Source organism: Corvus cornix, chromosome 3, assembly GCF_000738735.6.
Source record: "Corvus cornix cornix isolate S_Up_H32 chromosome 3, ASM73873v5, whole genome shotgun sequence".
Classification (NCBI taxonomy): Eukaryota; Metazoa; Chordata; class Aves; order Passeriformes; family Corvidae; genus Corvus; species Corvus cornix.
Genome location: NC_047056.1, coordinates 111,679,155 through 111,705,793, shown reverse-complemented (window position 1 = coordinate 111,705,793; position 26,639 = coordinate 111,679,155). Strand labels below are relative to the sequence as shown.

At 43.0% G+C, this 26,639-nt stretch overlaps 1 protein-coding gene across 1 annotated transcript in view; it reads left to right on the top strand.

Annotated features, from left to right (window-relative positions):
• PKHD1 (PKHD1 ciliary IPT domain containing fibrocystin/polyductin) overlaps nt 1-26,639 on the top strand; it is a 237,594-nt gene that overhangs the window by 30,797 nt on the left and 180,158 nt on the right. The window contains exons 28-35 of the mRNA XM_039569948.1: nt 963-1,093; nt 1,613-1,748; nt 4,986-5,181; nt 6,642-6,709; nt 8,664-10,277; nt 10,469-10,612; nt 18,461-18,644; nt 24,182-24,332. Of these exons, the coding sequence (XP_039425882.1) occupies nt 963-1,093; nt 1,613-1,748; nt 4,986-5,181; nt 6,642-6,709; nt 8,664-10,277; nt 10,469-10,612; nt 18,461-18,644; nt 24,182-24,332 (2,624 nt within the window). The remainder of the gene's footprint in view (nt 1-962; nt 1,094-1,612; nt 1,749-4,985; nt 5,182-6,641; nt 6,710-8,663; nt 10,278-10,468; nt 10,613-18,460; nt 18,645-24,181; nt 24,333-26,639) is intronic.

The window sequence follows — 26,639 nt, the reverse complement described above, 5'->3', positions numbered from 1 at the left end:
GTAGGTTTACAATATAGCCATGCTATTAAATACAAATAATTCTCCTGCATTAATTACTGCATTAATTAATACACTGCATTAATTAGTACCTGTCTGAGCAGTCTGTTCAGCCATAATCTTAAAACTCTGCAGGGCTGAGAACTAGGGAAAAAGCTCTAAGTTTCAAGTAACGTTTCCTTTTTTTTTAAAGTTTCTCTGAATTGCATCAAAGCACAAACTCCAGCTTAGAATTGCCATTAATGCCCGCTCCTGTTGTCTTTCCAGTCTCTCTTTGAAATACTCCTGAGTCTTCTAGTTGCTTGGAAAAGCAAAGGGACACCTTGACTCTTTACCTTGGAATTGGATGCTGAAGAAAGATCAAGCACAATTCTGGCTTGTGCCAGGCATGATCCTGCATGGTGTTGAAGAGGCTCAGTCTGGCACGAAGGAGAGCTGAGCTTGCTCAGTGCCCCATGGAACGAATCCCTCAGTGACTTCCCTCACAACTCCAAGTCTCGAGCCCTGACAAGCCCCCTTTCTATCCCAAACTTCCTAGACACATGCTACAGGCTTTTCTGACAGCAGGGAGCTTGGCAGCTGTTTGAACTGTGAGAGCACCTGCTGCGTTAAGCTCATTTTCCATTCTTAGCGCTTCTTCCTTCCTTCCTTGTTTCATTCTCGGGCTGGGGATCTGTCTAAGGGGGAGATCACAGGCCAGGGCTTGCTGGTTTAAATAAGTATGTCATTAAAAAATAAACCGAGAAACAAACCCAGTTGTCCTGTATCGTGGAGGAGAATTCAAATAATAGGCAAGAAGGATCTCTTCCTTGCAAGACAGGAAGCCAGGCACAGCAAGGTGGAACAGATCATCATCAGATCAGCTGACAGACTCTACTGCCTTTTTAGTCATCTATAAACAAAGAATCCTTTGCATATTAAAATATCCTACATATTGAATATCATGGAATAATTGTTTTTTTTAGGAGGACTGAGAGTGACTCTCAGGGGGACTAATCTGGAAGGGGTAAATTCAGTGTTGTTTGGATCCCAGCCTTGCCCAATTTTGGAGGAGGACAGAAATGCAACAAGAATTGAATGTAAAGTTCCTTCTCGGGTAAGAAATCACATTTTTTTGGGGAGCAGTCAGAAGCCAATGTGCCTTCCTATGTTTTCCTGGCCTAAGCTACACTAGGGGAAGGGCAAAGGGTAGCCCATCAGCCAGGTCTTGGCTGTGGGACAATTTACTGTGGACTCTACAGATTAGACCAGCTTAATTAAAAATAGATTAATAGCTGATTTATGAAAACCAGTGAAAAAAGCAAGCTCCTTAATTTAGTAAGGATATTACAAATTAAAAGCTGCATAGTCTGGGATTTTATTTACTAGCTTAATTTACAAGTATGGATATAGCAAATCAAAACCTGCATAGTCTGGGATTGTTTTAAGGTTTCTAAATCTCCATAGCTGCTCTTTCAAAGTCAACATAAATGTAGACATTTAAGTAGTGTCTGGTGTATATGAAAGTTTCATCAGTGCCATGTGCCTGACTTAATATAGGAGATGTAGGAATACCAGAAATAACTTTTTTTTTTAATTGGTTCATTCTTAACCCTGACATTTTCTTTCTTCCTAGGGGACAGAAGATGCTGCTGTCCACATAACACTGATTTCTGGGTACCAGTCAACAACAGTAACCAACTTGTTCCAATATGATCCTTCCTTAAACCCTGCAGTTGTATCCCTGAGCAGGAACAGAAGTGGCATAGCAGGTGAAAAGGCTGCAGATGTGTATTGGACATCTTCTGGAGAAGGGTTGTTATTGCTGATAGTGGTGGGGCAGAAGGAATTTAGGTCTATAAAGTGTGATCTGACACTTATTTTGTTTTCTTTTAAATTTTAGTTCCTATATTTCCTGCTAGTCCTGGTCAGTCCTGGTTGGTTTTTTATTGGCTTTTCTCTTGCATACATGAGGTAATGAGTTGCTTGCCCTAGGCTGGTATGGATGATGTCCACAGCATGTCAGGTTCAGTATAGTCATGCTTTTGTGTCATGTTTGTCTAACTCTGCTCTGAAATTATCCCACCCATTCATTCAGTGATGGGATACACGGTTTAAGCTACATATCAGGAAAAGGTTTTTTCCCCAGAGGGTGGTTGGGCACTGAACAGGCTCCCCAGGGAATGGACAGAGCCCCAAGGCTGCCAGAGCTCAAGAAGTGTTTGGATAACACTCTCAGGCACATGGTGGGACTCTAGAGACTGTCCTGTGCAGGGTCAGGAGTTGAACTTTGATGATCCTGGTGGGTACCTTCCAACTCAGGGTATTCCGTGACTGTATTTCTTAGTAACAGATTCACCCATGAGAAGAGAAATGAGCTCTGGAGAGTGTCCTTCTCCAGGATCCAAGTGTTGACCATAAAGAGCATCATGTGCATTTTGGGTTGCTGAAAGCAGGGGATGGGCAACATTTCTTTTACTAGTTCCCATTTCCAAGCCAAACTGCTCCTTCCATTGTGACCTTGCAGTGTGTTACGTTAGAATATGAACATAGACCTCACAGAATCTGTGGGGACAAAATCCTAATTAGATGTCATGGAGTATTTGGCATTCCTGTCTTTTGAAAGTTTCTATTTGGGGTTGTTTGTTTGTTTTCTTTCACATTTCCCTCATTTTCGCCCCCAGGATTTTGGTTGGGTGTAGGGAATAGAAAGCATAAATGGTGAATGATGTTCACTTTTAAACAAGTTTTTTAGAAAGAAGGTTTAGTACATTTCTGTGTGGCAAACAGACACCAATTTCTTGGTATCTGAGACAGAGAGGAGGGAAGATGGGAGGAAGGCAGAAATATTCCTGTTTTCTTACTTATCCTACTCCCATTCCTCCAAGAATGTAATAATCTGACTTTTTTCTTTATTTTTGCAACCTTTCCAGCGAACGCCTTAAAGCTCCCCCAAGTTTGGTTGGACTTGGTGGGGATGTGCAGGGTTAGGTGACTGCCAGTGCCAAAATTCTCTGTGCACTCCCAGCATTTCTATTCCTTTCCCCAAATGCCCTTGTCATTTTCCATTAATCCAGAATGCATAAATAAGAGAAAACGTCCTTTATCATCTGAATATTATTCAGATACCGCAGCGCCAAGGGGAGGTTTTTGTAGCCGCGGGCAGCCCAGGTGCAAGGAATTCCTTAATGTTACAGTGTCTCATGAGCTGTGCTGGGGCTGAGTTCAATCTCCTACCCAGAACCTCCACGGCTTCGTCTTTTAATATAATTTTCCTTCTATATAATAAAAAGAATAAATAAATTACACTGATGCCTTCCAGGCATCTGGGATTAAGCTGACAATTGACCAAGAGTCCAAAGAGTTCACGTTATTAACATATTCAACTTCTGAGGCTTTCAAACTTTATTTGAGTCTTTGTGAATGCAGAATTGAAAAGTACCAGCTCCAAGACCTGCTTAGAGGAGCAGGTAGTTGAGGGGAGCTTGGTACAGGCTCTCCTGCTCCTTGGGAGCTTCTTCCTCTCTCCTTCATCTCTTCAAGGGAGAAAGGAGGATGAGATTCACCTCCTAAACACGTCCCCGTGCTCGTTGTTTAGATGCTTTGCATATTCACTGAAGAGAAATAGTTGGTTCTGTGGTGGGATTTGCCACAACTCTTTTGTGTGTCTTACAGTAGAATGAATGACATAAAGGCTCTTTTCTCTTCACTGACCACAGATAGAGCTATCAGTGAAAATGCCTTTATTTGAACTGATGGATACCACCTTAATTTTTTTAAGCTGTTTCAGAAGAAATTTCAGATATGAAAGTCCCTTGTCTCTTGGCTTTGTCCTTTCCTGTTACTGCACTGTGCACAAATAAAGGAAAGATGATCCTGTATCATCTGAACACAACAGCTTAAATGGGAGAGAACCATGATCACCAAAAATAAAACGCTGGAGCTGGGCTGGTTGTGTCTGGAATGGAGTTAATTTACTTCACAGTGATTTGTGTGGGGCTGTGTTTTAGGTTTGTGCTGAAAATGCTGTGGATAACACAGGGATGTTTTGTTATTGCTGAGCAGGGCTTACACAGAGTCGAGGCCTTTTCTGCTCCTCACCCCACCAGTGAATGGGCTGGGAGTGCACAAGGATTTGGGAGGGGACACAGCCAGGACAGCTGACCCCAACTGACCCAAGGGATATTCCAGACCAGTTTATAAAGCTGGGGGAGGAAGGGGGCAGAGGGAATCATTCTGAGCAATGGCATTTTTTTTTCCCAAGTCACCATTCCGTGTGATGGAGCCCTGCTGGGATGGCTGAACACCTGCCTACCCATGGGAAGCAGAGAACGAAGTCCTTGTTTTGCTTTGCACACATACTTTTTGCTTTACCCATTAAACTGTTTTTATCTCCACCCACAAGTTTTCTCCCTTTTATTCTTTTGATTTTCTCCCCCATCCCACTGCAGGGGAGGGAGTGAGTAGCTCTGTGGGGCTGCGATGTCATCTGGGGTTAAACCATGACAAGCACATCTGACTTAAGGTACCCAAGGCAATTTTTGTTTTACTGTTGAAGGCTCCTGTTAAAGTTCCATGGCTCCTTAATGCTGAAAAGCAGGCTCTAGATCATTTATCAGCAATTCAGAAAAACCCAGAACCCCTCAGCTCCAGAGCTTTAAAGAAACTGGATTTGGGTTTTATTAAGTTCAGCTATTTATAGGACAGACACTTATGGTAATAAGGACTTGAATTCTATCCTGAGTGTGGCTGAGAGTGGCTATTGGTGGCCATAACCAAGTTCACTGTGCTGATGTCTCAAGACAACCCTGATAGCTGGTGACCTTATGCAGGAGAGATTAAGTAGGATACAGAGCCACAGCAACCTTCAACATTTTGGGTTTGGGCTGATGGACAAGACTGGGCCTATTCTGGCATAATGGGACTCTGCTCTTCCTCAGGCAATAGTCACATCTGCTAAAATAACCATTGCAAGAAACACTGAAAGAGTTTTACTCCTTTCTCTGCAGGAGGTGAGGAGCTTCACATTGGAATATCTCAGTTTGCCAACTACCAGGGCTCAGATGTCAAGGTCCAAATTGGGGACTCGTGGCCACAGATCCAGGCGCAGACAGACCGTGGTGTTAATGTGACTCTTCCAGCCCTGCCTGCAGGGTGGTACAATGTCTCTGTCCTCATCAGTGGCATTGCTGTCGCTTCAAACAGGTGTGTATTTTCCTTAGAAGTTTCACTCTCCATCCTATTTGGTGTTTTAGGGTTAATCTGAAAAGGAAGGTTTGAGTTTTTCACAAATTCCATACCTAACGGTGAATTCTGCAGTGTAGTATGAAATTATGAATAATTATCAAGGCATTTATTGATCTGTGGAACCCAAGTCAGCAAACTGCTAATGCTAGTCAATTAACTCCCCTTGGATCAGTAGGAGGCAGGAGAGAAACATTTTAGGAAAAAACAGTTGATTTGATGAAATATGCATATTCAGGCAATCAAAGGTATTCACAGATTCAGGTCAAATGCAGATAAATCCTGCTGTAGGAAAACAGCAGAAGAAAAGGAACACTTTTCATCAGAAAAACAAAAGCTGGTTTGAACAATACAAAAATGCTTTGTTTGGAGAATTTTTAAATGATGCTATTTCCATCTCCTAAGGTGACACTTCAAGTTCATGCCTAGATAAATGTAATATAAATGAATTAAAATGTGGGGGAAAGCTGACCTGAAATTGGGATATAGGAGTGCATTCACAAGCAACACAGTTTTGTTCCTCAGCCATGGCAGCTGCCAGGAATGATCCTGAAATGACGATATTGGGGAGAAATTAGGTGTTTTTATTGCTCGCAAACCAACTTAAGCTGCTTGTAGTGTTAATGAACTTCAGAAGGAGAGAAATTGTGGTTGGTGGGATGGCACAGAGGGATTCATCCCACCTGGTACTGGAGTCTGTTAGCAGCACCATCACTTCATCTCCAGGGATAGCTTGGAAGGAGATGGGTCATCCCAGGAGAGGACTCTGCTCTCTGGTGGGCTGGATTGCAGGATTGGGAAGGCCCCTTCTCTAAGATGTCTTTTTAGGGAAGGAGATGTTTTTGAAAGGAGGGTGATGAAAAAAATAGGTGTAGATGGGACAGAAACAGAGCTGCACCTTTATCTGGGTGGGCTTCAGGAGCTTGTGTCTGGGTTTCCACTTGTTCCAGTTACTCCATTCTGTGGCGGGAGGGTGTGAGGAGAGGAGGCAGCTGTGATGCCTTTTTGATGCTCTTGCATTGGGCATAGCTACAGTGGGATCTGCTTGCTAAAAAATCCGTATCCTTGCTTCCTTTGACAGGCAATTCTGTTGTACTAAATTTGGCCCACACGTTGCCAATTGATAAGAGAGTGTTTGTGATAGATGTAGCTCAAATGTGTCCCTGCCCATGGCAGGCTGGTTGGAATGAGATGACCTTTAATGTCCCTTCCAACCCAAATCATTCTGTGATTCTAAACCACATGGAAAAATTTGGGGTGTTGGGTGGTCTTGTCACTGTGACATCAAACAAAGGGAATGTGCCAGGTGGGTGCTTGGCTTTCCAGGAGTTGTAAGAATGAAAAGCACTGCAATAGGAAGGAAAAATAAAAGAATACCCCTAACTGCCCCAAATCCTTTCTGTGTTGCTTATGTTTTGCAGGGTTGAGCCGTTAATCCAGTACCTCTCTGAGATGTTCAGCGTCGAGCCATGTTGTGGCTCTGTTCTGGGTAAAGAGCATTGGTACATCTGCAGCCACTTATAGAGGTCAAGGGGATCAAGGGCACAGTTTTCCTGCAGGAATGGAAAGTGCATCCCATTTCAGATCAGTTTAAATGAGGGTGTTTTGAATCTGTGACCCTTTATTATGCAGACATCAACTGGCAGACAGCAGCGGTCTGGAAATGTGGGATTGTAGTGAGCATCCTTCCATCTGGTTGGCTGGCTCAGGTCTGCCTGTGTTTTGAATTTGATTTCCCCCAGTGTTTGCTCATGTATTCTTGCACGTTCCTATCGGGAAAACAAAGCATGCCCACACCTGGCTCATCTGTGCTGTTTCTTTCAGTCATTTTGCCCCCATCTTTCAAGGTTTTCCATGTGAAAGTTAGGTGGAAAGCAGAGTACAATTGTGGTTTGAAGCAAACAATAATTTCAAGTGATCCCAAAAGGGATGTTCATTGTTATGTTGAAAACAAAAAATAAAAAAGCCCTTTTTCAATGTTAATTTTAATCAAAAGGGAAATATTTATTAATCCCGTTCTAAGCTTTTAGACACTGGAAATAATTTAAGTGTGTTTCCGAGCAGAACATCACTGAATTAAAAAGAAAAGTTTTACTTTAAATCTTAAAAAACAGATTTGGAGTGGTTGATTTATTTTGTCATTTGGCTGGTGGTGGGGGAGAGTTGAATCCCTGTAGTGAATTTTACATGAGCCCTTAGATATGCTTTTATAGAAGACAGGGAAATTCTTGTGCTACAACCTCAGGTCCTCCACAGATTGCTCTTCCAGGCTCACAACACAGTCAAAGACACAAAAATTCAGCATCTTTGTAGTACGTGATTAGTTCAATAGTTTGTGAAGTGTTCAAGCCTTGAAAGATGAGAGAGTAGATAGAGCTTGGAGAGCAAATCCTATCAGTTTTGAAGATTAAGCCATACAACAAAAAATAATAAAACTTTTACCCTTCTTTTTATATTTCAGAGTAAATTGAAAATTAAATAAGAACTGATTAACTCTTTGGTTGTGGTTTTATGAATGGCTTAAGCGAAATTAAAATCTCTGCAGCAAAAAGCACCAGTCCCTCTCCCTTTACCTCTACTCTTTTGTTGTCTCTAACACGTGTGTGTGCATCTGGGTTAAGGATTTGGGATCACTTTAAAAGAACTCCATCAAAAACTAACTTATTTTTCAGCCAGATCATGGGAAAAGGAAGGCAATGACCTTAATGGATAAAGAGGTTGAAGCAAGGCGGGACACTGGGACTACCAGTACCGTAAACAAAAGGAAGATGGACAGAGGTTTTGGGTGGGCTCTTCCCTGCGAGGGTGGGGAGGCCTTGGCACAGGCTGCCCAGAGAAGCTGTGGCTGCCCCATCCCTAGAAGTGTCGAAAACCAGGCTGGATGGGGCTTGGAGCAACCTCATTTAGTGAACCCGTGGCAGGGGTTGGAAGGAGATGGTTCTTAGAAGACCCTTCCAACCCAAACCATTCTGTAATTTCACAAAATATGACACCCTGCCTCTGAGTTTGCAAATAGTCACTACCAAATTCTGCTTCTCTGTAGGCAGCAGGATCAAACTACTTCCCCCCCCCCCACCTGTATGGACAGTCCCGTTCAGTGTTCAGCCTCTGTTTACTCTCAGGGGTGCTTTCACAGTAGCTTTCTCATTTCTGTGGTGACTTTCCACTGTCATTTACTCCACAAATGTCCCTGGATACTCGTTACCTTAATGTCTTGTCCACGTAGGACTATCCTGATATATGGCTGCTATTATCTAGCTGTCTTGTCCAAAAAAAGGACTTTATTTTTTCTTTCCTTCATCCTATAATGCTTATCAGCTGTATCATAAATGGTTTGGGTTGGAAGGGACCTTAAAGATCATGGTTTGAGATGGTTCAGAGATAGTAATGAATTCCTTTCCTGCATATAATACCCTTCAAGCCTTATTTTGTTTTGCACCTAGGTGGAACACTGCTCACAATCTCTGGCGTGGGCTTTGGCCAAAATCCTGCCTTGGTTTCTGTTTCAATGGACAATCAAACCTGTACAGTTACTCACCTGGCAGAAGAGACAGTTTGGTGCCTGACCCCGCCAGCTGCTGGTTTGTCAAATGAAGATTCACGGGACATCTCTGTCAGAGTAAATGTAGCCATCAGCAGTGGATCACTTCATCATGCTGTCTTTGCAAATAGGACCACCACCTTTAACTACCAAAGAGCTTTGACTCCCCTCGTTACTGCTGTTGAAACAGAGGTTATAGATGGCAGCCTGCTCTTGAGCTTCCAGGGGATAAACATCACTGGATCTGTGGCTAAACTTGGACACAGTGAATGTCAACTTGAGTTTCAACGTGGCAACCAGTCTGAAATGTCTTATCAGTGCTCTTTGCCACTGAACAGCCTGGAACCTGGGACTTTCCCCATTCAGGTCATCCAGAGGCAGCTGGGATATGCTCAAGTGACAGCAAGGCAGCAGGCCCTCACAATAACTCCACAGATAACCTCCATATTCCCATCACAAGGATCAATCTGTGGTGGGATGTACCTCACTATATCTGGTTTTGCTTTGAAATCCAGGAAGAATTTGGTACAGGTCAGCCTGGAGAGTAATTACTCCTGTGAGATCCAGAAGTCTGATAATGACTCCATCAGTTGTCTTGTCCTTCCAGGGGCCCACCCTTTGCACTATCAGTGGTTGGCTGAGGCATCTCAGGCTCTCAGTGTCACAGTGGTTGTCAATGGGGTCTGCAGTGTGTGCCTTGGGGACTGTACACTCCACCTTCATGAGCACTGGACACCCTTGGTACATCTGGTGACCTGGAAGACCAATGGGACATTCACTTACATGACAATCAAAGGACAGAGGTTGGCCTGGCAGGGTGACAGCCCCATGGTGCATGTGGATAACAGCACTGTCTGCAAGGTGACTTTCTGGAACGAGACCATCATCAATTGCCAGACAGCCTGCCTGGCCCCAGGGGAGCACAACATTTCCATATCCAGCAGGAAAAGTGGCCGTGCTTGTTTCAGAGGGACATCCAGCATTCTCACCATCCTGCCTTGGGTGTACCAGTTTTACCCACGGAATTTCAGCACCAGCGGGGGAGGCCTGCTCAGCTTAGCAGGGGTGGCTCTGAAAGGAAAGAGGACGACTTCAGTCCTCATAGACCATCGCCCTTGCCTCATTCACAACATCACCTGTGTGTTTATCCAGTGCATGGTGCCTCCGGGGAATGGCACGAGGGCTCTCAGTCTGAAAGTAGATGGACACTCCTATTACCTTGGAACAATAAGTTACAGTGAGGAATTTACCCCAGCTTTCCTTTCACTTGTTGCCACTGGCCTCATTTTAACTGTGACAGTGTCGCGAGTCATGGAGACGGACAATATCCAAGTATTTGTGGGAGATTTTCCTTGTAGAAACATCACCATCACTCGCTCCATGTTGCAGTGCTCAGCTCCTCTGCTCCCTGTGGGAGAATACGCTGTGCTGGGCTTGGATATTCCCAGAGGATGGGCTTCCTCCAACCTGATGTTCACTTCTCATCTGACAGTGACAGCTGCCCATCACAACTGGGGTAAGTCATGGAGGGTTGCTGCATGGAGGTTGCCTCCACAGGCATTGCAGTGACAGGGCATTGCAGTGAGGCATTGCAGTGACAGGGTTTTTTTTGTCATGAAAGCAAAAATTATGAATTTAAAAAAATACATTTGTTGGCAGCTGGCTGTCAGGCTCTGTCTTAAATCCTATTTCCTGTCCTTTTCCAAGGTGGCTTGAATGGAGGACCAGTTTACTTGCATGGAACTGGGTTTTCCCCAGGGAAGACTTTGGTCACAATTTGCGGCACCAGCTGTGAACTCTTGGGCAACATGACAGTGACTGAGCTGAGCTGCCTTGCCCCACGCCCACGAGGTCAGTTAAAACTCAAGAACTGTCATTGTGTTAAAAATATCCCCTAAAATCTTGACCCAAAAGGGGGAATCCTGGTGTATCTCATCCCAAGGGAACAGAGAGCAGCATTGGAGACAGGAGAGGAATTAACACAGCATTGATAAAGGTTGGACTTGATGATGTTGGAGGTCTTTTCCAACCGTAAGGATTCCATGATTCTATGACTTCTGGTTTTTGAACTCAGTCTGAAGACAGATGGTGTCAGGGTGTGTTTTTGTGTCAGTGGCCATGGATGTTGGACGAGATCCACAGTGTGCTTGTAGCCACACTTGCACAACATCAACATTTCCTCACAGCAGTTATTCCTTGGCAGAGCTGCCCCACATAAAATACATATATGGGCTGCAGGGTTGGGTACCCAAGCACCTCTTAGACATCATGACCATCTTAATGAATTAAACTCCCTTAAATGCTTTTTCTTCTGAGGAAACGGTCTCAAGTTGCACCAGGGAAGTTTCAGTTCATATATTAGAAAAATTTTTTCACATAAAGTGTTTTCAAGCATTGGAAAACAGTGCCCAAGGAAGTGGTGGAGTCATCATCCTTGGAAGAGCTAAACAATTGTGTGGATGTAACATTTGAGGAATGGCTTAGTGGTGAACATGGCACTGGTGAGATGATGGTTGGACATGGTGATCTTAAAGGTCTTTTCCAACTTCAACAATTCTTTGATTCTGTGGCCTCACACATTTTGTGTTTTGGATGAATGGTGGGATGGCCTCAGTGGGGTAAAGATGTGGAAGGAAAAGGCTGAATGACTGGAAGGGTGAACGAATGATGTACCAGGGCCAGTTCATACCTTTGGGAAGCTGGAGATGAGGATTTGACTTCCTTGAGAGGAGATGGGATCATCCATCATGACCAGAGCACCTTCCTTAACTGGTAAGAGGCAGCACAGAATGATGATTTCCACATCTCTCAAAGAGGGAAATAACCCTGCCTGAATTTTGGAGTTAACTCTTCAAAATGAGCATTTCCTGGAACAAGATATGTTTCCTCTTTTTCCTACTGAAAGCTCAGAATTAGTCTTCTCAGATCTGAAAAGGCAGGATTTAAGACTTTTAAATCTCATTTGAGCCATGTCCTATTCCGGAAATTCTAAACATGGAGTATTCACCTTGGTGCTTGACTCCTCAGTGGAGTTCCCATCCCTGGAGGTGTCCAAGGAACGACTGGATGTGGAACTCACTGCTCTGGTCTAGGTGACATGATAAGGATTGGTCAAAGGTTGGACTCTGCAATCGTGGAGATCTTTTCCAACCTAGATGATGCCGTGATTCAGGGATTCCAACACTCAGAAGTTTAACATTTCAGTCCCTTCATAGCTCTGAAGTCAGAGAACATGTGGAGGTCTGTAGAAATATTTGCTGTTCTGAGGCTGTCCAGACATCCAGTATCCATGTGACCAGAGATCCATTACCTCTTATCTTTTGTGGACTTGAAAGAAAGGTGGCAAGTGAGAGTGTCCATCAGGGTAAATTTCCATGGGTTTGTTCAAAGATGTGTGGAATATCCATCCTCCAAAATAGAAGTTGAATGAATTATTTGCCAAGAAACCACTCTAATGTGAAATCTGACATTCTTTTGAACAAGGACTGGGATAAGAGGCATCCAGGTGTTCTCTTCAGCCTCACTTATTCCCAAATTCTGAATTTACTCCTGCCATTTTGAACAGTTCCTTTCATAGAATCCCAGAAAGAGTTTGGTTGGAAGGAACCTTAAAGGCCTTCTGGTTCCAATCCCCCTGCCAAGAGGAATACTAAGAAAAATGGAAGGGAAAAAAAAAAAGGGCTTTTAAACCCAACCACAAGCACTCAAAAAGAGACACCAAGAGGACATAAAGGCCCAGGCACAGTCCACAATACTGCTTGTTGTTTTAAATAGAAAAAGACATGGTGGTGGAAAAAAATAAAGCACAAAACGGGGCACCCTGGTAACTGCAGGGAGAATAGCATACTAAAATTTAATCACATTGATTCAAGCTGTGTCCAGAACTCACTGAGTGGTTGGTGGCAGAGGGAGCCTGGGGAAAACAATTTTACAGGCAGGACCACGATGCTTGTTCCTGTCACTAGATGTCAGCAAGTGAATGCTGATTGCTGGTTCTGTGTCTGGAGAGGAAATTCAAAGGAAGCGTTGCCTCACCCTCTCTCTCCTGCCTTGGGTTTTGCAGCGTTGCCAGTTTCACCAGTCCAGTTGCAAAATATTTGTTAATTAAATATTTACAAGCAAATATCTTTTTTTTTTCCCCTTGCCTTAAAAAGACAAAAATCCTTTTCAGGCTGGTCAAATCTGTGTTTGTCAGGCTATTTGTGCTCCCTGAGACTGTTGTATTTCAGCCTGTGCACGTCTACATCTGGCATGGGTGAATCTGTATATAGAGTAAGATGCCTTCCAGATACTCTTCCACTTAATGCTTAATATTTAAGGACTTTTTTTTTTTTAATATTTAAGGATTTAACCCTGCCCCTCACCATGCTTAGGGCATGAATGGATGGTTTAAGTGCAGTTAGTCCAGTCTCACTTCATGGTTTACATCGTGCTGTTTGCCTGGGGAATTTTGCCACTTGGCGCTAGCACATCCAGTGTTCAGACCCTTCTTGCACTGCCTCATCCACATGGGAGAGGTGGTAAAGAAACTCCAGGGATGTAGGACTGTGAAGGAATGGAAAGGGGAGGTCTGTGGTGCCCCAGGGCCCCTCAGTGTTGTGTCCAGGTTGGATGCTTGTCTGACCTTTCCCAGCTCTGCTCTCAGAACTGGCTGATGTGAAGAGTTTAAGCTGCATTTCTTCTGTTACTGAGGGCTATGAAGCAGAACTCCCTCTCCTCTGGCACTGGGGGATGTCAGGTGGCAGTGGCTGCCCTGGGATCTCAATGCTGGGTCATGTTGTGTCTGGCTTGCTTGAGATTAGAGATGTCCACGTGGGAATCCCCAGCTGGTCCGTGTAACTCTCTCATGTGATCCAATCCGTAGGGCAAGGCTCTGCAGGTAGGAAATGTGACATCTTTCCCTTTGAGCAAGAAGTTTTCTAAGAGATTAGGAGCTGCCAGGCTCAGCAGGATCCATCCATAAGCCTTCCTCACTGGGATTTCCTTAGGAATGGGTGTTGAGCCGGGTCGCAGCGAGGTTTTGGTTTGATCACTGGCAGGAGCATGTTACTGAGACCTGCTCACTCCAGAGCACAAGGAATGGGAATGCAGGACTAGACTCTTTCATGGAAACTGTTGTCTTTTGCAAGATGCAGAAAAATCAATTCGGAACATAGCTAAAATTTGATTTTCAGCCTTAAAGCTTAAAAAAAATTAAGAAAATTAAACAAAATTAACAAAACCCCAGTGCCTTCAAGGAAAAACAAAACCAAATGTAAAAAGCCCAAACTTGACCCATGAGTCTTTAAATGTAAAGATATAAGTGGCTTGATTACCATGCCTGGAAGGGTTCAAAAGCTGTGTAGCTGTGGCACTGGAGGACATGATTTAGTGGCGGATTTGGCAGTGCTGGGGGAATGGTTGGGCCCAGTCTTAGGGCTTTTACAACCAAAATTAGTCTATGATCCTGAAAGCCCTCCCCTTCTCTCGTTCTTGCTTTGTTGCTTGTGCCACTGCACGAGTGAAAATGCAGCTGTAGATTCTCTTCAACTCAGGTTAAATTTACAGAACATGTAGTTAATGTCTGTGGGACTGAGTTGGTCTCCTGTGAAAGATGGGAAAACTGGCAGGAAGCTTGAGGCAGATGAGAAAAGAAGTGATTATTCCTCTCAGGTGATATTAGTGTAGGTACCATAAATAATTTTGCAGCAAGCCAGTCCCAGAGATTTTATGTTTGACATAAAGGTGAGGGTAAGGAAAACACTTTTTAAAGGAGATCCATCAGAGTAAAAGCAGAGCGTGATTTGCCTGGTTGCATGAGCATGCTTGGAATAACAGGTCTGACTTTAGGGTTGTGATGTTAACAGTTCTTTGTTAGTGAGTCCTGGACCTGCCATTAACTAGACTCCACGGGTAAAAGTGGATGTTTAGGGAGGAGAATGTAGATTAGAGGCTAGAAATGTGACTGGTTTAAAGGGATGAGAGATGTGGTTTGGTGGGGCTCTTTGAATGGGGCAAGAGGAGACAGAGGAATGAGTTTTGGTTGTAACAAGGAGGTTCACTGAGCCAGGACAACGGGGAATAGAGCCAGGGAAATGTGGGGATTTGCATGAGCAAATGCAGAAGATATGAAGAGAGCCTGCTGTGGTGGTGGGGCAGTTGAGACCTCAGTAGAAGCCAGGGCCTCTGGTGTTCATTGTGGACACCGAACCAAAGGATTCAAATGGTCCCTTCTGCCTTTCAAATCCAGAAATGAAGTTAAGAGAGGGGAATAAAGCATATTGATTACATGGCAGGAGTGTTCTGACAGTGAGATCTATCAGGCAGGGAATAGATGCTTGAAAGTCACCTCTTGGGACTTCTGAAACCTGGCTGTGTGAAATTAATGTCTCACAGGGAGCAATTCTTCATAGGTGGAGGTGGGACTTGATGACCTTAACAGGTCTCTTTTTCCTCTCCCTTTTATTAACTTATTTTTTTTTAATTCTTTGTCTTCCCCGCTAAGCACATGTTGATGTTGTGCTCCACAGTCTGTTTTGTGAGGGGTGGCTGACTGGAGATGTGAGATTTGGCACTGAGACTCCTTGGGCAGTTCTTCAATCAACCCCCAGCTGCCCTTGGAGCCTCCTGGAGGTTTTAGCCTCATCACATGTCCAGCAGTTGTTATTAAACAGTGACCCAGAACAAAGCCTTTGTGCTGAGCATCCCAGGATCCTGGATTAAGCCAGGGTATCCCTCAAAGCCAGGGCTGGGGGTAGTCAGTCCCTAAGCCATTACCACCATGCAGAGATTTGGCTGCCATAGTGTCTGATCTCAAAAGAGAAGCTGTAATGAGCTGAGTGCATTCATCCCAGCCATGGGATTGCAGGTTTGATCTTTATAGGGAGTATAAAGCCTAAAGCAGCTTCATTCTGGGGTTTGAACACTAACCAATTAAGCAGGGAGAAGAACTGTGTCCCAGAACAAGCAGAATATCCTTTTAGGATGTGCCAAAAGTGTGTTGAAATCTTTAGTTGAAATTTTTTGCTGCTGTTATGGTAGGAAATAATGGCACCAATAATACCAAGGGCTGTTTGTATTTCATGGTCAGAGGAACGGGAAGGGAAAGGACAAGACTTCCTCCTAAATGAATAAAGATATTAAAACCTCTGGGAGGAGGGAAATATGAGGACCTTGGAAAGCCCCAAGGAAGGAATGGGAAAAGAACATCATGTCTTAGAGTGATATCTCCATCTGATGGACAGGAGCTGTGTGGTGTGGAGATGAGATTTTTCCCTCCTTCTACCTGAGACAAAGCAATTCTAAGTTTGATTCTGGGGTCTGCAGATTAAGTAGAGTCTGCTTGGATTTTGCTTCCACTGATCTCTTTGCAATCCTTTGTAGCCATGTTCTAAAACTTAGGTTTTATAAATTAATACCTTTGTTTGCCTGGTTTGAGTTAAAAATTATTTCAGCTGTTGGTAGGATACAGGGACTCATGTTCCTACAGGCATGATAACATTGGGATGAGGGCACTGGAGCACAGCAGAAACGCCCAATTTCCACATTTTGGGTTTTTTTAAAGAGTGCCAGACTGTTCTTGTGCTGAGCTCTCAGGGCTGTGTGGGAAACACCTTCTGGTGACCTACATGAGCAAGGCAAGTTCTTTGGCAGTAGCAAAATGTCGAGGAAAAGAGTTACATCCAGAGATTCTATGAGTAGTTTCCAACATTCATCCCAAAATAGAGTTCAACATTTTCCACATATGGTTGAATGTGGAAATGTTCTTTTCACGACCACAAAAGAAAACCAAAGCCTTCGTGTAATGAATTGGGTTCTGCTGCAGGTTGTTGCAAACGCATGATCTTTGCAGCATTTCGTCCTCTTGAATGCTATTTATTTGTCAAAACACACATATTTAGTGCTGCTTAAGATGCCCTTGGAATGTCAGGAAAGACATAAGGCTTTTGTGGGAGCCATACAATACCTGAGGTAGCTGTAGACAGAATTTTTGGACAATAAAAACAAAATATAGCCATCATTCTTTTCAGCTTCCCTGCCTCTTACCTGTCTTAGATGTAGGTCTTCAAGGCAGGGATTGTGTTTGGCTCTGTCTGGATACCAAGCATAAAATTGCCACTGGATTTGGGGAAGGAAAGGGATTAAGCAAATTGCAAAATTTGTGAGCGTGTGGTAAATTTATTTTCTCATTCTAAAACCAGAGAAGAAAAATAGAGGATTGTAAACTCTCTCTCTGAAGTTCAGAGCAGATGGAATGATAGGTTTTAATATTTCAAAAACACCTGAAACATTAAACAGTTATAAACTCTTCAGAAATACCCCATATGAAATAATAATTTTTAGCAAAATGTGCTAAATATTTTAATATAGGAAATAGAGCATTTTCATATTGCTACAATTTCAACCTCCATTTTTTAGAATTGCTTAGGAGACAAGACATTCATTGACCATGACACTTCCCCAGCAAACAAGGTACCTTTGGAAGAAACTGGAACTCACAAAAGCAAATAGGAAAAAACCCTGTCTTGATAAATTCCCATTGATTGGATTTCTGAAGCTTGAGAAATACTCTTGGATGCTAGAGTGCACTCTGTTATACTGTCCACAGACCCTTTAAGGAGTTCATTACAACTATTTGGTTTGTTCAGGATTAATGAATATTGTCCAAAAGTCAGGGTTTTGAGAGAAACAGTTTTAATGTCTGTCATGGTTTAATGCTTAAAGGACTCCTTTTTTAAATTGTTAAACCCAAATATTTCAACTGAATCTGAACTTCAGTGACAGTTCATAATATTGGTGTTTTTTAGCATTTTTTATCTGGATTTAGAATAGGAAAATCTAATTTCTGCTCACAGAATTTCACTGAATCACTAAGGTTGGAAAAAACCTCCAAGACCATTGAGTCCAACCTGTGACCGATCCCCACCTTGTCACCCAGACCAAAGCACTGAGTGCCATGTCCCAGCCTCCCCTGAACACCTCCAGGGTTGGTGACTCCACCACCTCCCAGGGAATTGCGTTCCAGTGCTGAACAACAACAAAAAATAATTCTTCCAGATGTTCACACCACTTGTTCTTTAAATACACCTCAAAACAGCTGCTCCTATTACAATTTTTACCTCATCCATGGAGTCAAACTTGGACCACATCTCAAGTCACACTCAGCTACAAAGCAAGGTGAGAGATCCCAGTTCCCACCAATTGCCCAAGAGCCCTCCAAGTGGAGTCAGTGCTTCCTCTAACCTGTTCCTGGATTTCAAACTTATGATAGATGTTAAGTTGTCACATCTCCTTGGTAAAAGGTTTCTGCCATATTCCTGAACTGTAAACCATGGTCTATCTCTCCCAGAAGAAATGTCCATGCTTGTAGTTAATTCCTTATTTCATCTCCTTCTGGACAGCGCAGTTTGATCCCAAAGACCACCCTGACGCTCAGGGCACAAAGGAGGTTACACCTTGCTCGCACAAAGCAAGCAGGGCTGAAGGAGCTGCATGGAGACCTAATTATCCTCAAAAAGGATGCACCTAAAGAGAGGCTGGGTGCACATCAGGAGTCAAAGGATCATGGAATGGTTTGGCTTGGAAAGGACCGTAAAGTTCATTTAGTTCCATGGGCAGGGACACCTTCTGCGATGACGCCTCTCAGTAGTTAAAATATACTCCGTGTCAGTGGTGTTTAGGCTGCGTTTGGTTATTCTTTTACTCTCTCCTGTCTTGCAGCCCCTTTGGCCATTCTCTGTGGTCTGACACACTTTTCTGCCGACTGCCAAGAGGACAGGGCCACCTTCATTGAATGTGACATCCAAGTCATGGTGGGCACCTCCCAGCAGAGAGGATCTGTGTCCTACCTCTACGTCTGTGGGGACACCCCACCCCAGGGGCATTTTGCTGGACTTTTTGCCAGGTTAGTGCCGTGTCTCTCCAACAGCCAAGTGGGTCCATCCACGAATAACTTCCCCCACATATTATTCCACCATTTGCAGAATTGTCCCCTGCCAAATGATGGACTGAAGGAGCAAATTCCTAATTCTCAATAGAGCAGTTTGGCCTTGAGACCACTAGAGAGCTCCGCTGGGTTGTGGAATTCATTCCTTGTGCCTATCAAAGAATCTCCAGTCCCTCCCCACCCCCGCTTCCCCCCTGCCTTTTTAAAGTGTTTGAGAGACATCAGAAAATCCATCTTGTAAACAGCCTGCTTTGTTCCTTCTTAGGTTTTAATATTTATCTTCTGATCCAAAGCAACATCTGGTGGATGCCAATGGGAAAAAAGATTAGGCATTATGAAAAGCAGAAGTCTTCTTTTTTCTGTTTTTCTCCTTCTTTTTTTTTCTTCTTCTCTTTTTCTTTATTTTTTTTTTCTGCTTTGTTTTCCTCCAAGCAGTTTCATGAGTAAAAAGTCAGGGAGTAAATTCAGCAGGGTGTGCAAGGGTGCTTGTGCTTTGCAAATCCAAGGCCAGGTTGTCCAGGAGTATAACTGTTGCCTTTGATGGAGCAGTGAGGATTTATTCCTGCAGAGCGCTTACTTCTAGGAGTAAGTGGGATGTCTGAATTAAAGAATAAACACATGAATGATTGAAGGATTTAGTTTGGAAGGGACCTCAAAAGTTATCTTGTTCCACTCCCTGCCATGGGCAGGGACACCTTCCACTATCTCAGGTTGCTCCAAGCCCTGTCCAACCTGGCCTTGGACACTTCCAGGGATGGGGCAGCCACAGCTTTTGTGGGCAACCTGTGTCCCACCAGCCTCACAGGGAAGAATTTCTCCCTAATCTCCCATCTGAATCTCCCCTCCCTCAGTTTGGAGCCATTCCCCCTTGTCCTATCACTCCATACCCATGTGAAAAATTCCTCTCCAGGCTTCTTGTAACCCCCCTTTGGATACTGGAATAAGTTGAACAAAGCCTTCCAAAAGTTATTTAGTAAATAGAGAATTAGAATAGCATTGCAAGGCATTCCCCATGGTCTGCTGTACATGGTGGACCCACTCCTGGCTGCTGCATCTTGCCACAGTCCAGGTATTTCAGTGGAGTTGCAGAGGTTTGATCCTCATCGTGACCTGATCCTTACATCATACCTGGTGTTGATTCACCAGAGGGAGCTCTGGATACCCTGAATCGAGGGGGAAAAAACCAGCTGGCATTCACTGTACAAAGACAGCAGGACACGAATTGCACAATTTTAAAAACTTGTTTAAAAATATAAAAAAATAGAAGTTTCCAACTAAAATTAATTTAAAAAAAAAGGTTTACGCAGCTGCAATACCTCTCTGTCAGTCTGTCACACTTCTCCCTCACCAGCTTTTTAATTTGACCTAGATTTCATAAGGTCTGGGTTTTTTAAGAAAATCCTTGTCAGCTTTGAGAAAATCAATGCTAGGAAGAAAGAAGTTATTTTCCTGTTGAGGAGACAGAGGGCAGAATTCTGCCTTGATCTGTACAACTGGCCGAGTGTCCAAAGCCACACTGCACTGGTAATGTCCTGTAGCATCCCAGGAGATGGGGAGGACAGATCTTTTGGAGAAGACAGAAGTAAGGAGACTTAGAAGGGGGAAAAAAAGTGTAATTAAACTAATTTCATCAGTTCTATTGCTCCCAGAATGACTTGTTTCAAATCAAGAAACTCCTTGGCTTGAAACAAGTCATTCTGGGAGCAATAGGAGAGTCTTGTCTTGTCTGGTTTAACTTTGCTTTGCTTTTCCTCACCTCAGTGTAACCCTCAACCAGAGAACCAACAAACTTGAGAGGGACTGGACAACCCCATATATGTTTCTTTCCTTCTCCTTTTCCCCTGAGTATCAAAATTGTGCTCAGCTCTTCACTGATAAAAAAATGCATCTTCAATGGTATAATACTGCTACTACTACTACCACTGCAAATACTCCTATGATTACTTTTCTTCTTTCTCCTTTTCTTGTTTTTGGCTGCCACTGTGGAGAAAGGCATGAAGTCTTTTTACTGACTGTTTGCTTATTGTTTTCACTGTGGTTTTTAGTCCAATTTAATTGTAAGTGCCTCAGAGACAGGGTTTATTATTCCTCCTGGGAGTCTTATCAGGGAGAGATTTCTGAATCAAATCAATCAACTTTTTTTTACCTACTATTTTTGCATTTTCCCCACTTCTTCAATGTCTTTCATATTGTCTTAACTTTTCACCCTTTTGTGCTCATGCTTCTTTTTTAGTTAGAAATTAAAACTTGGGCTGATTTTTTTTTCTAGTGAATTTACTTCTAAAATAGTTCTTGCTAAAGGAAAGTAGGGGCAAAGGTTGTTTGTTTTCAAAAAAGTTTCCTGATTCGAGAAATCTGGGAAGAAATAGAGGGAAAAAAATGAGAGGTTTGAATCATACAAATTAACTTATTTCAGAAGTTCTGAAAACTTTTCCACATTTAAGTTCAGAAAAATATTTAATCCTAGATTGGATTTGCACAAAAGTCTTAGAAAATTTAAATGGTTCCACCAGAAAACAACTAATTTGAGGATTCCTGAAATAATACGTATTGATTGCTTTAATTAATAACAGTAAATAATAACAATAATAAAAATATATATGAATTTGATCTCTGTGCAAATGCCCAAGAATTAAAACATTTGTCCCAGGACTGGGACAAAACTACTGAAGTAATTCCTGGCTTGAGTGTACATTGAATCTCTCCTGTTCTTTCTTACCAATTTTATAGAATCACTGAATAGCTTGGGTTTGAAGGGACCTAAATCTCATCTCATTCCAACCTCCCTGCTGTGGGCAGGGACACCTTCCACCATCCCAGGTTGCTCCAAGCCCCATCCAACCTGACCTTGAACACTTCCAGGGTTGGGGCAGCCATGTGGACAATTTTTTTCAGTGATATAAATAACTCTTTTCCTTATCTAGTCTGTACAACAGCTCATCCTTTATCATCATATTCCTTTGGAGAGTTGCACATTTTGCCATGAACAGCATTTGTATCAAGGTACATTCCTGAATTCCCTGTAATAATTCACATACTTTTCTTGCCTTTCCCTTAAAAACTGCAATTTGTTAACAGATTTCCAGCATCAATGTTTCAGGATGTGGTTACACAAGGACAGAAAGGAACTGGCTCTTGTTACAAGCAGAGCTTATTTACTTTTTACAAAAACTGTGAAAACCACTCAAAGGTCCTTGTATTGACTTGAATGTTTGGCAAATCGTGTCCATGCCCTGCATCCAGCTGACCACCACCCCCTTCTGCCTTTAAAACAGTTGATTATTTAAAAGAAGCAGTTTTTTCTTGGAGCTTTATAAAGAAATACTCTGCAGTCTTGAAAGATAGCCCAGTCCACTGAATTGTTGTACAGGACAAAATCTGTTCTCAAAGTGTTGCTATCAAAAGCAAGCACAGTTCCCCAAGGCTGGCTTTTGATTATTGATACAGCAGAGGGAAATATTCATTTAAATATAAAAATAAAAATTCCCTGTTAAAAGGGTTCAGCAACTTGCAGAAGCCTTTTTTTTTTTTTCTTAGTATTTTTGTGGTCTCTAAGGTGGCTGATTCCTTTAACACTTTAACCCTGAAAAAGGGCAACAAAACAAGCAGCCCCTAAATGCAGGTGAGAGCAGGCCTTTTTTTGTAGAGTGAGCTGCTGCATCCAGCAGGGAAGTTTGAAATCTTCAGGGTCATCAAACTACCCTTGATCATCACCCTCCTGACAAAGCTCTGAGTCCTGGCTTTCCAACTGGGTTAATTTTGGGAGAGCTTTGGGCAAGGGAGGTGCTTCTCCCCCTCTACTCTACTCTCATGAGATCCCACCTGGAACAGTGTCCATATCTGGGGTCCCCAACACAGGAAGGACATGGAGCTGTTGGAGCAAGTGCAGAGGAGGCCAGGAAGATGATCAGAGGGATGGAGCAGCTCTGCTGGGCAGAAAAGCTGGGAAAATTGGAAGATTGTTCAGCCTGGAGAAGAGGAGGCTGCAGGGAGACTTTAGAACATCATTCAATGCCTAAAGCAACTCCATGAGAGTTGGAGAGGGATGTGGACAAGGGCATGGAGGGGCAGGACAAGGGGGAATGGCTTCACACTGACAGAAGGCAGATTTTTGTTAGTTATTAGGAAGGAATTCTTCCCTAGGAGCGTGATGAGGCCCCGGCACAGGTTTCCCAGAGAAGCTGTGGCTGCCTCCTCCCTGGAAGTGCCCAAGGCCAGGTTGGACGGGGCTTGGAGCAACCTGGGCTAGTGGAAGATGTCCCTGCCCATGGCAGGGGGGTGGAACAAGATGAGCTTTAAGGTCCCTTCCAAACCCAAACCATTTTTTATTCTAACTTAGACACTTTAGCAAATCCTGTTATATGGGATTTCGGCAACCTGAAGGCCTCTTAGAATGCTGATCCTGCCTATTTGATCCCCTGTTTTGTTGAGTAAATCATGCTATGAACTCTGTCCTTTCTTAGGTATTCAGAAAAGCTGTGTGATTTCTGAGCTATGTTGGTGTTGCTTTAGATCCTCTCCTTTCTTCTCACCTTCCTACAAGTTGCTGGTGTGAGTCTGGTGATGGGGTGGGGAGGAGAGGAAGAAGTAACAATGGCCAAGAGTCACAGAATCAACTAGGTTGGAAAATACTTCTGGGATCAAGTCCAGCCATTAACCCTGCACCACACCTTGCTCACCACTAAACCATATGTTGAATCCTATAACTCCCCACAATGAAACACTACCAAAATCAGCAACTGTCAGCAGCAAAACCAAGGGAAAAAATGTTTCTCCCCCCCAACCTTTTCCATTACTTCTTCCCCCTATGCAAGGGGAGGCTTTAGAGCAAATGTCTGCTGGTATAACTGGCACATATATCGAATCTGCTTAGTCTGGGCTGTTAAGTAAGTTTAATTAATTTACTAAGTTAATGTTCCAATGTTAGCAACAAAGCATCATTGCAATCAGCTGGGTAGCAGGAATTGGAACCCCTAAATGAGCTCATTTTTTCACAGTTGGAATTAGGGACCAGTTAGCCAGTTGTGTGGTTTTTCCAATTTCTCCCCTTGCCCTAGGGGAGTTGCAAGTTATTCATTCCCCATTGCTAAGTGTGAGTAAGATGGGGAGGGGGGAGACACAAACAAACCCTACTCCTTGTAGGAGTCCATCTTTGCTCCCAACACTGCTGATTCCCTCGCTGCTGTCTGCACTTGTCTGCCTGCCTTGGTCCTAGAATGGCATTTGTTCCTATTTGTGATGGTTTGGGGAAGGAGAAAAGCATCACTGAGAGATATTTACTGCATGTATTTTCATCCTGAGTGTCTGCAGATAAAGGGGGGAAAAACAAATAAACAATAAAAGAATGGAAACAAAATTACAGAAATTTGCAAAGTTTGACAAATGGTGGCCAGGAGTTGCCACAAGCTAATGGCTTGCAATGATTAATAAGAGTAAAAATAATTGCATTTCATTAAGATTGATGACACCCCATTTAACCTCCCTTCTCGTTTCAGCCCTAAAGTGGAAAGAGATGAAGTTCTCATCTATAATAGCTCCTGTAACATTACCATGGAAACTGAGGCAGAGATGGAGTGTGAGGGAGCTAATCAGCCAATTACTGCCAAGATTACTGAGATATGGAAAAACTGGGGCCAGAACACTCAGGTATAATCAAATCTTTTTTACAGACTGATTCAAACAGCTTAAAATTAAATTTGTAATATTGTGTACATTTAAAGGGGGGCAAGAAAAAAAAACAATTTAGGCTGAGCAGCAGCAATATATAATATTAAATGCTTTCCAACTTTGAATAGCAGTTCTAATGCAGCACAGCTGAATTAATGGTTAACTATGGCTAATCATGTATTTTATCAGACATAAATGAGCTTTACCTTATTTTCTGAGCAATGTATATATATTTTTAACACTCTACGCCTTTTTTTTTTTTTTTAATATAAATTCAATTCTGTTCTAAAAAAGGTTATTTTCAGTTGAGCAGAAATCTTAGCCATGAGGTACAGTTTCAGCTCTCTGGCAGAGACTTAGCATTCAGTGCAGCCCCTATATATTTGATTATTTTATATTTGATTTTTGCTGCTTTTCAGCAGCTGAAGGAAAACGGGACACTGCTATCTGTGTGTATAGCAAGAAAAGAAGACAAATGCCAAGAGTTCATTATGAAAAAACTGTAACTCTGAACCAGTGTAAATTTTAAGACTTTATACCTACAAATGTCATTGCAAACCTGAAATGTCCCTTTAGAGTCCTCACAGTTTTGCAGAATTTTTGGGTGTTTAGCTACCTAAGAAGAAATTTAAAGGGGCTGGATATCTGTTGAACACCAAATATCCCTTTGTTGCTATCCTTTCCTAAAGGAGCAGCTCCTGAGAAGCGGTGGAGACCTCCTGCATACAGGGAAGTGAGTGGGGATAGTTACACACCTGACTTAGGATAAAACCCAAATGCTATTTTTTATCTATTAAATAAAATTTTCACACAGTCTTTTAGCATAGTTTAGGAAAATGAAGTTCATTTGCTCAGCATCAATATTAAAGTTGCCATGGTAATTTTAACTCTATCTGCAAAGAGATTTCCTGTATTTAAGGACTTTAAATTTACTTTGCCACCCCAAAAGTAGGTGCAGTGTCCTGGCAGAGTAATTTTGGTGCATTTCTAGTGTTGAATTCTGTATTTAATTTTATATATCTGATCTATTCTGTATTTAGGAGTCTCTGAATAGTTGCAAATCTACCTTACATGAATGTTACTATTGCAGTGGATTATCTTAAATGACAATTCCTTGCTTCTGTTAAGCCTGTCCTTGGTTTGTGAAGGAATGTCAGACGTGGAATGTTGCCAATTAGGGTTCATTTGCTCATCAGCCTTGTTAGTTATGCTACCTAAAACATGCCCATCTAAGGAGAAAAACAACCCCTAAAAATTGCTGGGTGGTGTCTGCAGGAGGCCAACAAAGGCAAGTGCCCAGGCAAGTACCAGATCAAATGATAACTATGCCTTATATTCCTATTTTCCTTCCCAAATGGGATAAGGGCATCTCTAGAGCCCCAGAACCTGGGCAGCAGCTTGGAGAGATGTTCCCCTCTGCTGTCTGTGACCTGGGCACCTCAGGTGTATCACAGATCCTGTAGCCTCAGTGATGACAGGATGACAGGTTGTCTTTTGACTCCGGTGGGAGCAAGAAGAGGAAGAAGCTGTGAGGTTTGTTCCTGTTGTGGTTTTTCTGCTCAGAGTGGAGAAAACCAAGGAAGTCCTAAGTGTCCTGAATGAACAAATTCATTCAGAGCAGGATGGAAACAGCAGCACTTTAGATCTGGGATTTGCTGCTGCCTAATGAACCCAGTGGGCATTCGGAATCATTTTATCCCTCTTCCCAAAACTGGCTTGGGTGAGCAGAGGTGGATGGGTGGGGAGTTCAGATAAATGGCTTCAATTTTGGTCCCTTTCTGGCTGACAGCATCCTGTTAAGATTTACGACCTGGTGCAGCGCATGCATGCTTCACTGTGGAGGTTTAAATCATGTCATGTGAACTGGCCTTACCTTTCCAGTGGGAAAAATAGTCCCCAGGTTCAGCACTAAGCAGTGAAATGCATTAATAGCACCACGTGCCTTAGGATAATGGTGCTATTAGCAGGCAGCACAACTCTGTGTACAAGTAATGGGGCTGCATCTCTTTATAATAACATCTGGCACTTCTCTTGCATGCTCATGCAAAGGATCTCAAAGCATTCCATAAGAAAGGGGCATGATCCTGTTCTCAGCACAGCTGCACTGCTCAGTGGTTTGTTTTATGCTTCCTCTGCTGCCAGCTGAAGGATGCCTGGGCAAGCTGAGAATTCAGCCCAGCTGGGCGCCGTGGGAGGGTTGGCTCAGAGGTGATAAGATGATGATGATGGAGCAGGATTAGCTCCAGGATGGCATTGGAAGTGAAAAGAGGTAATTCAGAAAGGTTG